The following is a 17,368-nucleotide window of genomic DNA, read 5'->3' as shown; positions in this document are numbered from 1 at the left end:
CATCATTAATATAATAATGCTCGACATGTCTAGAAACTACTTAGATCATTGAATCAGTCAATAATAAATACGAATTATGAACAAGTTGGTTCTTGATACAAGCTATTGAGCCGAGATGGTCTAGTGGTTAGAACGTCTGCATCTTAACCGATGATTTCGGGTTCAAACCCAGGCAAGCACCACTGAATTTTCATGTGCTTAATTTATCTTTATAATTCATCTCGTGCTCGGCGGTGAAGAAAATTATCATGAGGAACCTTGCATATGTCTAATATCAACGAAATTCTGCCACATGTGCATTCAACCAACCTGCATTGGAACAGCGTGGTGGAATATGATTCAGAACCTTCTCCTTAAAGGGAGAGGAGGCCTTAGCCCAACAGTGGGAAATTTACAGGCTGTTAATGATGATGATGATGATGACAAGCTATTTTGGGCTGTGTATTGACGTTGTTGCGAACTCACAAAACCCTCGTCTTCACCAGCGTAGAATTCAATTTATGACGTAAAATTCAAAATATGCCATTTTAACGTACACAATGACTAATTGAATTGTGATGAAATATTTTTATTCTTGTTGGGGAGCAGCATAGCCATATTGACTAAAAAAGGGCAAACATTTTAAAATCAGACAGATATATTCTTTTTTTTATTTGTATACGTATGCCTAAAATAGTGGACATTAATAATAGTACGATAACTTGAAGTCGTTATAACTTTTAGAGAGTCTAACAATTTTGGAAGAATCCTTACCATAACTAATCTATTGATATCATAATAAATATGATATCCGACTATATTGACCGTTCTATATTATTACTGGCTTTTCGTTAAAGCTTTTGTGAGTCCATCTGGGAAAATAATATTGAAAAATTCTATCTTTACATATTTATGAGATGAAATAGCACTTAAATATATACAATTAATATTACGATCAACGGTGCAAAATTGTCTCCTAATTAAGGAAACAATTTTATTTTTGAACTGTTACAATTTTTCTTTTTATATATAATATAATGTTTGAATCTAATAAATAATATATGAATCCTCGCAGGGCAACAGTAAAGCCACCCCTTCTGGTTAGGTACAACCACTCATCATATATCCTACCGCTAAACAGCAATACTTGTATTTTATGTTTCGATTTGAATGGTGAGTTAGCCAGTGTAATAAAAGACATAATACCTTAGTTCCCAAGGTTGGTGGTGCATTGGTGATATGAGATGTCATTAATAATTTTGAAAACGACATGAAAAAAATATATTTTCATTTAAATTTTGAACAAATGAAATCAAATCAATATACTTCATGCAAGTAGGCTTTTACAAGTACTTAAGAATCGTCATTTAACAAACTATTTTAAGTAAAGCTACCAACGGTTCGGAATGTAGATTCTACCGAGAAGAACCGGCAAGAAACTCGGTAGTTACTCTTTTTCAAAATCTATCATAACAATGACAGAATAATATCTCCACTCTTCTCCAAATAAGTTCAAACTTTGACGTGTCTTATTGACGAAGCCAGACAATATAAATCCAAATTATTACGAAAACATTGTTAATATAATTATAATTAACAGAATAGCCGAGCGAATAAAGATTATTATCGCTCCAGATCAATCATTTATAGACTATATACCCGTATTATTAACAGATGAATAAGCATTTGTGACAACCGGCGCAATGTATCCGCAAAACAAATCATCACACGAGAGCGTCCGTCATATCATCTCAGTGTTTGTGGAGAAATGATCCAGTTTCAGGGTTGGAACATTTAAACGGGAAATGGGTATATTTTTTATTGGTTTAGTATCGATTGTTAAATCTGATACATACAACAATGTATAAATCATGATAGCGGGTAATGGTGGCAAGTATGCTAGCAGCATTTCCATATTGAATCGTAATTCCGATCCTCTGGCCAAAAAATTAAGCTACCAGTACTGGCAATAAGGTGAGGTGTTATAGTTTTAATAAACCTTTTTGCACTACTACTCCAAGGTCCAAGTGAATTATTCTTATAATATGTTCATAAACAAATTATTTAATATATTTTATATGCCATTGTATTATGTATGTATATATATATAATCTATCTCGCGACATTATACTATAGGAAGATTTTAAACCGTAACATACTGCTTACAATTTTCGAAATGTCGCAATTGTATATGGTTAAAAGTTGAAGCAAAGTTTATAATAAATCTTGTACAGTAACACAATAATAATGCACAGGTCAGGTAAGTTTTAAAAACGGTCGCCTTGCCCGAAATTGATTATCATTCATTATCTAGTCTAATTTTATGTGACACTACTATTGTTCCGGATTGCGTACTGCTCAAAACTGGCGATAACATAACTGTGATTCTCTTCAAGCTTACTTACGAGCCGATCACACGATCACACAAAGTTCTACCATCGATATAATAAAGAAAAACAAAAAAAAAAAAGTTTAGTATTTGCCGTTTCATTCAAAAAAACAACGAACACGTGGCTGTTACTGAGCAAAGACAATCGTTTGATGTGTGACTAAGCCGACAATTTAACGAAAATACGTATTTGCGATTCGCCTTTTAATCAAATAGGTCCTCTCCATATCGTGAAGTCCCGACGCCAAGCGAAGAACACTTAATTTGTTTAATGCCAAAGATAAAAATGTCTGCGGGATTTGAAAAAGGGATCGACGAATCGGTTTACGTTACAGTCACATCTGATAATAGACTTTACGAGTACGACCTTATAAGTTATATACTAGTCCTAATCTTCCTTTATGAGACGGCGACAATGTAAGGCATTTGTGGTTGTTCATTAATATTTGCAGTTTCTGTTTTTTTCACGAACTTATCTCCTGCTTTCCGTGCCTTTTTATTACCTATGTTGTTTGAGTTTAGTAGTTCGATGTGCTAAATTTTTTTAAATACTCAGTACATTCAGAAAGCCTAATAATAAATTTAAATTATACCGATATAATCTATACGTATATTATAAAAGCGAAGTAATTCTCTGTTACGCTTTTACGGCTCAACCACTAAACGGTATGAAAAAAGAAGATAGAAGATAGAGTACTTTGTATACTTAAAACTACCGACCGTCCAAATACGCGAGCGAAAGCTAATTATGCAAAATCTATATATTAGTACTACGATCTTTATCTGATCTTTATCGTTTGACAACCCTATCCTGCTCAATGAACCTTGCCGCAAGATAGGTGTAATCTTACCTTATCTAAGATGGCTTGTCAACATATGGCGCTAAATTGTGAATAACTGACACCAATACGAAACGTATTTAGTAAATAAATCATTAGCGTCAGCAATCATTTTTAATACGATCGTTTTAATTAAACCCTTATGTACCCTTCGTATTGAGTAATATTTGGATGATTATTAACTGTATTGGTTTTGTCCATTTTGTTTAACGAACATCGCAAAGTTTTCAATATACAGATTTCAACGAATATTTGAATCCATCAGAAGTTTGAAATTGTTCGATCATAGGATTATTATGACACTGTTTACTTTAAAATTAAACCTGTGACGTCAATAGATATTTTTTTAAAACATCAACAAGTTCCAATTTAAAAAAAAGTGCAATTAGAATATATATTTTTTTTATGTTACTGGTAGATGGACAGAAAAGTAGGCCATCTGATGATAATTGATCACCACTGCCCATTGGCGCCGCAAAAAATAATAACCATTCCTTACATGGTAAGCGGTCACCTCGCCATAGACGCAAAAATACCAATCATTCCTCACATCGCCAATGCGCCACTAACCTTGGGAACTAAGATGTTATGTCCCTATAGTTGACACTGGATCGCTCACCCTTCAAACCGGGACACAATAATATTGCATTGCTGTTGGGCAATAAAATATATGATGAGTAGGTGGTACTTATCATGATAGGCTTGCTCGAACCCCTACCACCAATAAAAATTTAAATTAAAATTGATTATATATGATAAAGGTCCAGATTGATCTTTTTTATTAGGGCATATGACCAAAAGCCTGCAAGACTATGGTAATATCTCAGGGTTAGGCAAAAGGGTCTTCTCTTCTTGAGGAAGAATATCGCAGTCATCCAACCATGTTGCTCCAATGCGGTTCGGAGAATTCACATATGGTATAACTTCACCCGACCTGTAAAAAGTTTATTTAGCAGATGGAACTATTTACAAACATTGGAGACCATTTTTTGGACCAACTAGATAGAAAATTATAATAGTAGAAATACTGTCGTAAGTGATAGACTTTATCATTTAATTATCTCAGAGGACAAATACCTAACTGGTTCAACGTTAGATATTCGGTCCAATGGCCTGTTTGAAGTACATCTATTTATAGGGGGAAAAAGTCTTATTACTTTATACTTTATATAGTTTAGATTGCCGTCGCAATTTGGACCAATCAGCGTTCGTTGTAACTCGCTGTGAATCGATCACAAGAGGCTTTAAGAAAAAGCGTAGCCTCGTTAACGAAATGTATTCCTAAATAGTAGTAGTAACTTTTCTCGCTTTGTCACTTGCCGGCTTTTCAGTAGAATCTACATTGCGAGCCTATGGAAGCTTTTTTTTAAATTAAATTCTCGAACACGAAAATCCCAATTACCTATAATCCGGCTTGAATAAGAATAGTTAATTTATGTTATTTTTTATTTATCTTCTTCTAGATGTTTTTTTTTTCTTTTGACGGAACGACGTGACCATGTCTGCGAGTAGATTTTCGGTCTTGTCAACCTCATGTTCCTCGTACTTGGAACACAAAAATGCTAATTATTGCTGATTGTACTATACTCAAAATATACAATGTGTAGGTTGTGGTTGTAATTTCAATGTTTTTAAGGAAGCCTTGAAGTAGGACCGCTAAGCAAAAACATTTTGTTCTTCTACGTAATGGTTGGCGAGTATTCCACCGTTGGTTCTTATCGGGTTGATGATTTATAACACTAATTAGGAATATATCGACATGTTCTATTCACTAGGCCATCTCGGTTAAGATAGTAACAATGGTAACATTTACAGCATTGACACTATAAATACAAGGTACAAATATAACGCTTATTTCCTTTTTACTCCCATTGATATATCTATCTCTTTCTTTTTTTATATGCGACTACCGAAAGACTTCACGACAGTGAGTTAGGCGTGATTTTTTTTAACACGTAATAAATCAGCCGAACCGATTAACACCTACATACCACTATTGCTGTATCGTGACAGCAATATCGTTCTCATGAGCCTTATATCAATAGCAATAGAGACCAATTTGAAAAAACACTAAGTTTATCGGACACTAAATGTAGAACCAAATAGGGTATACAATGTTTTCCCGATTTGGTGTTTTTTATCACGAAGGGAGGAGTAATTTGTTGGACAGGTTTAACGAACGAGACATTTTACAACCGTGTAATGGTTCGTATTTACCACGATCGTTATGTACTAGATGTAGTATTAAAATGAGCTTTTCCAGTATTATTCTCGGAAGACCAATTCTAAAACCTACTTAAGTAAATCTGAGCAAACGTCTGTATGTGCTTATGTGTGGTTATGTCCTTACTAATAATATAAAGGCGTTTGTTAGCCTTCACATTAAAATTACTGAATGGATTTTAATGAAACTTTACAATAATATAGCTCATACATCAGAATAACACATATGCTGTTTATAAAAATACTGTGTGAATAATACCTGACAACCAACCCCTAAAACGTGAACGACGCCACGAGCGTAACCTATTTTGTCTATGTTTGGAGATCATCAGAAACACATTTATCAGCTGCGCAGGATATATTATGGTGCGTAAATGTGAGCGCAAGCACAAAAGAAAACACTCTACTATCTCGTGGGTATATTCCAATGACACAACTAGAAAGAGATTAGGCGCACGATAAAAGGCTTCACGTACCTTCCTAGGTGCTCGTAGGTATCAACGGAATTAAAACTTTCAGCTTCCCCCTGTGGGCAGTAGCCTGATGTGAAAAGCCAGTAAACTTTCGTCAAGAATTGGCTTATCAAATGTAAAAAATAGTTTTTGCGCGCTTAATTCTTCTGTACTGTATGTTTATGTCACTGAAGCCCTGAACGACATTTTTTTTCTGTGTGGTTGAGCGAATCACTGGATGTTAAGACCCGGTACGTGGCACTACGATCGGGTTCCAGGATATTTTTTTTTTAATATAATAATTCGTCTTGGGGCGCCCGACATGAGTGATATCTTAAACTAATCTAAATAGAAATTATAATATTGAAATTGTTATTGCTTCAATTGTATGTATTTTAATATGATAATGTAAGGAAAGGTTATTTTTTAATAAAATATTTTATTGATTATAACCGTACTACCGTTACCGTACCGTTACGTAACGCGTTACGTAACAAAGTATGGTTTACTCTTAATAATAAGAAGCTATCACTTCAAAAACAAATATTCGTATTTTACCCAGCATCTAATATTAATACATCGAATATAAATCATCGAATACTAAATTCGTTTTCATCTCTAATCTATATAATCTCGAATAGAATAATATGCAACAGATCAAAATAATAATTATCACAACGCATTAACCTAGTTGATGGATTGTATTAATTAAACTAGTAAAGCGAAGCCGTTATCATCAAAATTCAACGTTAAATTCGATCGTCAAATACAAAACTGAACTGTGTTGACAAGAGATATTGATTACAATCATTATGATAATTAAAAGATATAAGAGTCAAAATTGCGTGTCAATGCGACTGTTTAAATACAATTTTCAACTCTTATTTGCTTAGTAACATATAATGTTAGTGTTAGTATCATAATGGCAGGTCCACACGACACAGACTTGGCACAGATTTTTGTCGTAAGGACTTACGAGTCTGAATAAAAAAGTCTATTGACAAAATGTCTATACGGACTTTTCACGGGAAGCTTGTAGGTACACTGTTGGACTTTGACAATTGAGTAGGCTCTTTTCCTGAAGGTCCGGTAAAAGTTAGTTCCACAGAGTGGTTGAGCTAGCCAGAAAATGTTTTAAAAGTAGCACTGTTATGGAATACCCTCTAAATAGGATAAACAGTACAAATTACCTTGCGAAACTTTTACAACTATTATTTTGATCTTCTCAATATCTTTTTGATAACGCCATATGTTATTATTAATAACATAATGATTATTCTATAAATTGTGACGTACCTACTATTAATCTAAAGAACAAACATAAGATTAGCTCTGTTACACGACAACACAGGGTTAATAATTGTTTTGTTTTCTTTTGTGTGTAAGCGTATACGCTTTTACTAAGTCCCATAAAACGTGGTAAAGGATTTTATTAAACTATTTATTGAATAATTATTATTGTATTCAAAGTCAACAAATATTGTTTGAAAAAAAAACACATATTTTTCTTCTGTCCAGGTATTTCTTTTCGAAGCGGTTTTTGATAATCAGAAATACTATTTCAATGCATAAATATTTTGACTTTATCTTCAATTATTTATTCAATGATAAATATTAAAACCTGTATTTTAATAACATGTCGAATAATTGAATCGAATAAATAAAAATGCACTAGTATTTGCAATTTGCTTTCCAATAGCAAAGCACAAGTTATAAATGAAAGATTAATTATCAAATGTCCTGCAAATATTACAAAGCATTTTAACAAAGCCTTTATAGTAAAGTCTAATAATTGCAGCGTCGCGGGAGGTCTGCTCTTACTGGTGTGATACCACTGTTTAGTAAAAACATAGGGTACAATAAACTTAGTATACCCTTTTAGGGAACGAATTATTGCGCAGTACGAGGGACTCGTGGGAGGCTTTTATTTAGTTTTTTCTTCACGAGGACGCATGGGGATATCTCGTAAGTTGCCAACATGCTGACAATCATGGGTCTATGACGTATCTTTACAAGCATATTGACTTTTATGACGTTTAACATAACATTTGGATGTATTTTTTTTTGCTATTAACCAATTCACATTTAGTACGTAAGTTGTTTCGAAGTATCAATATTATTATTCTTGTCATATTTCACGAAACGGATTTAGAGAAATCGTTCGTATTATTATTTTTGTTAAGTTCCTTATATTCAATGTAAAAATCTATGCGATTCAATTAATTACTTATTTCATACAAATCAAAGTTCCGCTTTTTAAATTTTTCTTCTATAAAATGCCAATATTACCTTTAAAACTTGCTCACTTAATTACAGTGAAACTCGGCAAAATAATTATGTGCTTGGCGGTAAAATGAAGAAACCTCAAAACGGAATCACGAATAATTAAATTTTTAAATAGTTTTTACCCTTAAACAAGTATTGAGATAGAAGGTGTACCAGCCTCAGTACTTCTTCAATAACATTAATACCGCAATACTTATTATGGTTGATGAGAACAATATCTATACTATAAAAATATTTAAAGAAAGAACTCTTAGATCTGTCAGTTAGATTTGAAATTATTTTTTTCGTTAGATAGTCAAGTTATTGAGAAATTTGATACGACCAATGGGGGTGGATCAGTGACGTTTAACGCTCATGAAAACTCATGGAACAACTACTTGCAAATTTTAGAAACATCGCCTTTAATACGCGTTTATGAATACATATGTTTATTTCGTCATTATAAGAATTATTAAATTATGATTTATTGCTTATTATAAACATTACTTATTATTTAAATCAATTACGAAATATTTCATGATTAAAAACCACAGTCAAATCAAAACAGCGCAGCATAAATAATAGTGTACAAGTTTGTGCAAACACAGAAGCACTCTATGCTTCGTCTTTTTCATAATCTGGATGGACGGTAATCTGAATCAACGAGATCAAGCGCAAAAACGACGACACGTTGTTCTTTCTCGGGAAAGCGAACTTTTTAATTCCGAACGGGTACTGAGAATAATTACATTACATTAACAAACTTTAAAATTTTCCACTGCTGGGCTAAGGCCTCCTCTCCCTTCGAGGAGAAGGTTTGGAGCATATTACACCACGCTGCTCTAATATGGGTTGGTGGTATACACATGTGACAGAATTTTGTTGAAATTAGACACATGCAGGTTTCCTCGCGATGTTTTCCTTCACCGCCGAGCACGAGATGAATTGTAAAAACAAATTAAGCACATGAAATTCAGTAGTACTTGCCTGGGTTTAAAACCGAAATCATCGGTTAAGATGCTCGCGTTCCAACTCAAGCTCAAACTCAATTTCCTTTATTCAATATAGAAGCATTACACTTTCTTATTGATGGTCAAATTAAACACTACCACCGGTTCGGAAAAAGGAACACCCTGACCTGAGAAGAACCGGCGAAAGAAACTCAGCGGGTCTTTTTTTTCGTCTAATTAATTATATACATAATTGTATATGAATAGAAACCACTGGGCCATCTCGAATTACTTGACAGAAAAACTCAATCACTCAATTCAGATCCGAGACACGTTCATACCATTTTCGTTACATCAAAAACTCTATGATTTATTAAATCCATTTCATTGAATAGAACTGTTATAGGAATAGCTCCAAATACGAAAGCCTTTGTGAATGCGAGTCACGCGAACATAAGCATGTTAGTAAATAGCCATTGTTAAATTTGTTTGGGAAATCAGTTCTGTTATCAGATATGGAATTAAATAGATAGCAAGACATCTGAACGGAGACATCTCTCCGTGGTACCAATATATCAAGTAATCTGATACAGGTCCAATATGGTACTTGTGACCTAGATCTACTTGGATTTGTAATACTTCGTATCATAAATAAAAACATCGTTAATGAACGTTAAAGTAAGTTCTCATAGGACTTTATTATTGGATTAAATTGAGTGTAAAGCTACCGATTCGGAATGTTTATTCAACCGAAAGAACCGCCAAGAAACATGGAGCCAACTCATTTTCTCAAATGAAATTCACACTTAACTATGCAGAAGTATTTAGTGTTCATTTTTGGGTTCTATTTTATTTTTAAGTACCACCCACTCATCATACGTTCTACCGTCAAACAGCGGTACTCAGTATTGTTGTGTTCCGACTAGAAGGATGAGTGTTACTACAGACACAAAGGACATCTTAGTTCCCAAGGTTAGTGGCGCATTGGCGATGTGAGGAATGATTGGTATTCTTGTAGCGCCATTGTCTATGGGCGATGGTGACCGTTTACCTTCAGATGGCCCATTTGCTCGTCCGTCTACCTTTATCATAAAAAAAAGAATAAATTGTCTAAAAAGGGATTAATCAGGTTAACATTGTTTTGCCAAAAAAATCAACAACACATAATGTTTTTTCCAAACTCGCCAAAGGCGGAAAGTCAATTTCCGTTGACATGAGACATTTATCCCGAAAAGGGTTTGGATGGCCACCTAGTAAAAATATGCCCTTATCTTATATATCAATAGTGTAATCCGATTTTTGTCCCAGTCATTATGGACATTTTGAAGAGCTCCAGCCGCAGAAGTGCAGAAATTTAAAGATAATTAATAATTGCAATTTACTAAATTGTTACAAGATCACGAAGAATAAGGCTGTATATGTAAAAAAAAAATTAAAAGAAATTGTTATCGACAAACTCCAATTCTAGCTGAAAAATTCTAGCTGTCAAATATTATATATTATGTATACTATTTGACATTATAAATTTCATTTAAATAGGGTTTCATCATTATGGCGCCAAATGGGAATGAGTGTTGCAGTTTACAATTAAATTAAAAATAAAACAAAATCTATCAGACATACATATATCATGTCTAAAAAATCTTTTGAAAAAACGAGAGATTTTGCGGGTGACCAACTAGACTAGGTAGACATTTAACACTGTTCATCTAATATTTGTATCTTTACAGGCAATCAAGACTTGTATGTTTTGCACTGAAAGGCTTGGAGACTAACTCAAGGCTTTTAACCCTCGATTGAAAATTAACGTGTTCCGTACACATTGGCTCCATACATCGTAATCAAGGAATAAACAGACGTTCTTTAAATCAATCTGTAATTGCATCATTCATTAAATATTTAGAATATAATACTACAAAGTAAGTAATAGAGAAATTGACTTGGTGGTAAGGCTTCGTGCATGTCTGTCTGGGTAGGTACCACCAGCAATACTTAGTATTGTTGTGAACCTCTTTAAAAGGTGAGTGAGCCAGTGTAGAGAGATAACATCCTAATTCTCAAGATTGGTAGAGCATTTGCGATGTAAGGAATGATAATATTGCTTACAGAGTCAATGTCAGGTCAGGGAATCTATTTTACCGTCTGACTATCTATTTCATAAAATAAGAGGTAATCTTTAAAGTAATTTTATTGTATCTAAATTATTTATTTGATATATACAATGTTTCTTATAGTATATACTAGTTGATGCTCGCGGTTTCACGCGCGTTTTAGGGATCGGTCGTTAGGTGATGACCTGACATCGACAATAAAAAAGTTCAAGAATCAAGAATTAAAAAAAAAAAATCATAAAGCAATAAGGCATCGTTAAACCAACCACGCTTTATTCGTGTTATGACATAGCAAAACAACCGAAACGTGTCCTGACTGACCCAAAAATACGTTACGAAATTAAATTCATGGCTTTCATGATATTAGCTAAAATCCATAATGAATTCGGAAAGCTTTTCGCTCAATGGGCTTATTCGTTCTTTGTGCTTAACATACAATAATACAGCACAAATATCGATACAGCATTGCAGTTATACATTTATGGGAGCAGATTCGCTTACGTTATTTATCGAGGATTGCTCGACAAAAAACAGATTTATCCTTATTTTTAGTACAATCCATATTAATATTAAACTCAAACTGCTGAACCTATTTAGATGAAATATGGTATGTTGTTTGTTTGAGTTTCGGGGAAGGGAAAAAAGACAATGTTTATATCATTTTACCCCTTGTGGGGGTGGAAGGTGTGCTATAAAATATTACTAATAAAACAGAAAACCTTCTACCTCAATACTTCATCTTTGTGAGATTTTTCTATAAATCAATGTAATTCCTATAAATAAAAACACAACTAATGAATGAAACTAAATGTGAAACTTTAAACTGTAGATTTCAGATCACACACTCATATGTCCTCTCGATAGGCTCCTTCAATCAGAGCACTTGTTAGATTTCAAGATCCTTCCGATACTCGTCTCGCTCTGACGTATGTTGAGAACTAAAGATACGACAAGGACGGGCGATTTTGATGGCGTTTATGGACGTAACGGTGTCAGCGATTTGTCACCCGATACTCGTGGTTAAAGGGGGAACAAGTGATGTGCTTGTAAACATATCGACAATATTAAATCAATATGGTCCATATACGTAATTTAAAGGCAGATTTGAAATAAAAATTGTACTTCGAACTATGTATACGTTCGTAAATATTAGTCGTATGTAGTATGTTTCTTTAAACTTTGTTTTAATTAACATATGCACTATATTCCAGTTTTTGATATCTATATCTTATCTGTACATAAGACGGTAATAATATAGATATCTTAATAGTTTAGATATCAGGATATATTCACTAAGTAAGTACTTAATAATCTATTTAATTATTAAGTGAATATGAGGCTTGTTGCTTAATTAAACGCATTATCTATGAACTCACTAATTAGTAAACGAAATAAATTAATCGCCTCTTGGCTTTTCCTTCATCATATTGAAAACTGTACAAATAAAAAAAAAATCAAAAGAAAAACCAGTTTTCGCCGGTTCTTCACCGGTTTATTTGTAGATCGAAGGTAGTTGTTTTACCTTGCGTTTATAAAAAGATTAAATGCACATGAATGTGGTCAAAAAATTTGTACATATATCTTATTTAGTCGGTTAATAAAACAAATAAACAATGCTCTCAAACATTAATATCTCACGATTAAAATACCAGTAAAAATAATTACACAATCCTTTCAAACGGTTACCCAGTAATGAGGCCGGTTCTAAATCGCGTTGCGGGCGATACGTTGGGGGTCCGTCATTGTTTTAAATTAGCTTAATTGACGTGCGGGCGACACGTCGTTTGTAATTTCGCTCCGGGGCTTAAATTCATTAATCTCATAATGTATATAATGCAATTATGTACGATATGCTGTTTGCGTTGCAGTGTTTAAATATGACATTAATTATTATTCGAAATTTAAAATCATTGTGTTATTTATTCAAATTTGGTATCACCGATTCGAACTATAGATTCGATGCCGGAAAAGATCGTCAAGACACTTATTACTTACTCATCTTCAGTAATTTACATACCTACACATTGCACTGTAACAACCTGGAATTAGCCCACGGCTGAAATAAGCCCTTCTCTCCCTTTGGATAAGGTTTGAGGCTAACACTAATGTCGGTTGGTGGACATGTGGCATTTCATTGAAATTAGACACATTCAATTTTATTCAGAATATTCTCTAGCTGATTACGATATGAACTATAAAAACACAAATTAGTTTGAACCCACCATTATCCGTTAAGATACACGCATTGAAACCACTCGGCTAATTAAACATAGAAGTGAATATTGTATAATTAAGATTAAATTATAGTTTATTCTACATGAAAGTCAAAGAATTTTTGCGTTAATTTATAGCCAGTATTTTTAAAGATTATTCAACCAGGAATATTCAAAACTCTTGTTATATGAGATAAGTTGTAGGTAAATGCATCTACGTCACGCAATTTCAATACGGGTTTGTGGACAAATTTCCGCCAAGTTTCCGACTCTGCAAAGTCAATAAATCCTTCTAGGGGCAAGGTATAGCCGTTTCTAAAATAAAATTCCGTTAATATTTATAAATTCAAATAATGTAAAAAATACATTAATAAAAAAAGGATATTATTCAATACAAGGTTATATAGATGATAAGAAAGCGTGGAGCTAATACTGGTTGACTTCCAGGCAGGATATATTATATACATATATATAATTGTATTTCACTAACATAACTTTGTATTTTAAAAGTTAAAAAAGAGTAACTACGGAGTTTCTTGCCGGTTCTTCCCGGTAGAATCTGCATTCCGAACCGGTGGTGGCTTCACTTAATATAGTATTATTAAATGACGATTCAAAAGTGCTTGTACTGCCTACTTGAATAAAGTATATTTTGATTTTGATTGATACATTCGACATTGCATTTGGAACATGCATTTCCTCACGACTTTATCCTTCACCGAAAACAAGATGACAAATGGTGCTTTTTCGGGTTTGAACTCGCTACCTTAGTTTCAGATTCACGTGATTCGACCATCGCGATTCATTTGTTTTTCATTGTCTGAGTAAATATATAAAGTATAGGTAATTCGATATAACCTCAGCTTGTACGTCGATACGAGATCACTAAATATATTTAACTTCTAATAATAATAATAATCTCTTCCATGTAATGCAGATAAGCTTCGTTACTTTACAAGCTCAAGATTATAAGAGTTGTCGTTAAGAAACAAATTTGAAACCATTTCGAAGCCTTATATTTTTTACTCAGGTTTATTATAAAAATGTTCAAAGGACAGCGACTTGTATTAAGGAACTTTGTATTCGATGCAGTGCGTAGCGACCCGCCGGGTTCACACGGAAGCAATTTATTTTAAAAAGAAAATGTATGATATAAATATAATTTATGCCGCAGCACAAACAGACAAATAATTATTCCCCTTTTTATATTAAATATAGAAAAGCTTTCTGTAAACACTTTAACGTGTTTACAAAAAGCTGATCCAAAACAAAAAAAAAAAAAACGAATTAAAATCGAAAACAATTACAAAAATCTTCTAAAATGTCAATTGCAAAGTGACAATTCTAAATATGATCTTATTGAATTCTATTACTAAAATACCGATCCATCGGAACCATGACCAAAACACCCAGACCACGATAAATAGTACGCACACATACATATATTCATCATTAACACCACGAATCAAACATAGCTCAATTACTTGCACAGTTTAAAATCAAACTAAACTTTTTTCAAGCACGTAAAACTACCGGTTCGGAGTGTAGATTCTACCGAGAAGAACCGGTAAGTTATGTTAAATCAACTAAACAGGAACTAGCTCAGTCATATGGAGATTGGTCCTCGTGGAGATTACGGAACTCAAAAAACGGAAATTCAATCATATTTTAAGAGCGAACATGACTATCGCGTTTCCAATTATAAATGGAAGTGCTTCATTTAATTAAAATAGCTCTTCAGGATACCCCTAGATGCTCAATTAGGGCGCGGATGCGGGTGTTTTTATTTGAAATTGGAATCTTTATTATGGACTATAATAAGAATATCTAAAGTAGCAGCCTGTACGTGTCCCAACGCTGGGCTATACGAGTGGCTCCTTTTATAATACTTTAGAGCTTATTCAACAATGGGGTTCACAAGGTTCTATCGTTTAGAAAGTGGAATAGTTGTGATTTAACATTAAGATGAAGAAGGAGTGGTCACCACTGCCCATAGATATTGGCCAAAGAAATTTTAAACATGGCCATCTTTCAAGCCCAACAACATTGCCGTCATCAATTTTGGGAACTAAGATGTTGCGTCTGTGTGTCTGTAATAATAGTCACTCATCCTGATCTTCGTTTGACGGTACTATATGTGATAAACGTGGTGGTACCTTTTCAGACGAGCTTGCAGTCTTACCAACCGAATTTGAAAGGTTGGTAAGATTGACCAAGGTTGATTGTCAATCATTGTTCATATCTAAGGGCTGACAACTTATCATCCGATATTCCATTTACGTAACTGCCTATCAACACATATATATATATATATATATATATATATATATATATATATATATATATGTGTTTAAAAAATATACTAATACAAGTTATACTCACATGATTCTTCTATCAGTACTTCTTGTTGACATTTGACGTAGTTTATAAAAAAACAAACAATCACTATAAAAAACAATCTATTACACAAACACATTTTTAAAACTCGCTTCTATTTATCGATATACATAATTTCGCATCACTACACACTGAATTATATTACTAATAGTTGATATCTTTTTTTTTTTATTTGAGTCTATTTAACGATACACATGATACACAACACTACACTCGCAATTTAGTTATCTGTTGCATTTGTTGAATTGATGTTTACTCATAATCATTGTTTTGAATTCACTAAGAAAGCATTTAATAAGTCCATCGCCTTATCGTTGTGGAAAGATGCCTCAACAGCTGGATCTGTAACAAAATAAAAAATAATTACAATTGGTATATTATCGGTAAAAATAAGGACAGTCTTTATTTTTGCTACTATATTTTATACTAGCGACCTAGCGCGGCTTCGCGCGGGTGCAATTCTGATACTACATATACAGATTGTCTTTATATACAACGTTCACAGCTTTTTTGTCATTAGACAGTACAAACCGCTATGTGCCTGTATTATAAATATGTAATATCTTCGAAAATATTTATTTAAATTACATGCTATAAAAAGCCATATATATTTAGCTGTATTCAATTCCAATGTATTTAAGGTACTTAATTGAATACCAATTAATGTGTATTATTTCAAATCCCTTCGATAATAAGCCCCTTTTTTTCGTGTAAAAAATAAAGCATTAAAAATTATTATTGTGGACTATTCCTAAGAGATACACATATAACATTATAAACTATTTGAAGACCTTTTTGAGGTGTACTAAACATTATTTTGATCTATCTCGTAGAGTTCAACAAGCGTTTGCAATGTAACCGCAAAAAAAAAATGTTTTTATTTACGACATCACACTAAAATTATCTACTCTCTACTATATTATTCATATAAACATTCCTCTTGAATCACTCTATCTATTAAAAATAGCTCATCATAATCGGTTGCGTAATTTCAAAGGATACACAGACAGACAGCGGGAAGCGACTTTGTTTTACGTAATAGCCCATAGCTTTACGCAAGTTCATCAGAACTGGTATACTTCCGAGGGATTTTGGCTGTCTTGAGGACCTTCTTATTAATCAAGTGGCTAGATTATAAGATCGTAAATCAGAACCTCTGGGTTCAAACGCCGCATGAGGCCACTAGAGTTATTGGATTTTTACGTCGAGAAATTCTCGTGACTCGGATATCACGTCGAAGGTCACGTCTGAACACTTTCGGATTCGTCGTTACCGAGCGTAGACGCAGAAGTGTAAGCAAACACAAGTGTCGAGGGTATTTGCGTCTGCTCACTTGTGTTATTCCCTTACTTATAAAATCGATGGCATGGCTAATCTGACTCAAGAGGATAAAAATCGGGCGTAAGACCAACGGCTTTACGTAAAGTACGATGCTTTCAAACTCTGATCTGGTACCGAAAATTTTCTGACAGGAATACTGAATTTTTTTCACTTATCCACGGATATTGAACTCAAAATCTCGAAGTCTACAGCCTTACCAGCTCACGCAA

The 17,368-nt window shown here is 33.5% G+C and overlaps 1 protein-coding gene across 1 annotated transcript in view; it reads right to left on the bottom strand.

Moving 5' to 3' along the window:
• The window catches only part of LOC125073991 (hemicentin-1-like), a gene marked incomplete at its 5' end in the record, with an annotated part of 48,490 nt that extends 32,608 nt beyond the window's left edge, over positions 1-15,882 (bottom strand). The window contains one exon of the mRNA XM_047685143.1: positions 15,804-15,882. Coding sequence (XP_047541099.1) covers positions 15,804-15,882 — 79 coding nt within the window. The remainder of the gene's footprint in view (positions 1-15,803) is intronic.
• Between the last annotated feature and the right edge of the window lie 1,486 nt (positions 15,883-17,368).

Source organism: Vanessa atalanta, chromosome 26 (genome assembly GCF_905147765.1).
Source record: "Vanessa atalanta chromosome 26, ilVanAtal1.2, whole genome shotgun sequence".
Taxonomy (NCBI): domain Eukaryota; kingdom Metazoa; phylum Arthropoda; class Insecta; order Lepidoptera; family Nymphalidae; genus Vanessa; species Vanessa atalanta.
This window is presented reverse-complemented; position numbering and strand designations above follow the sequence as displayed.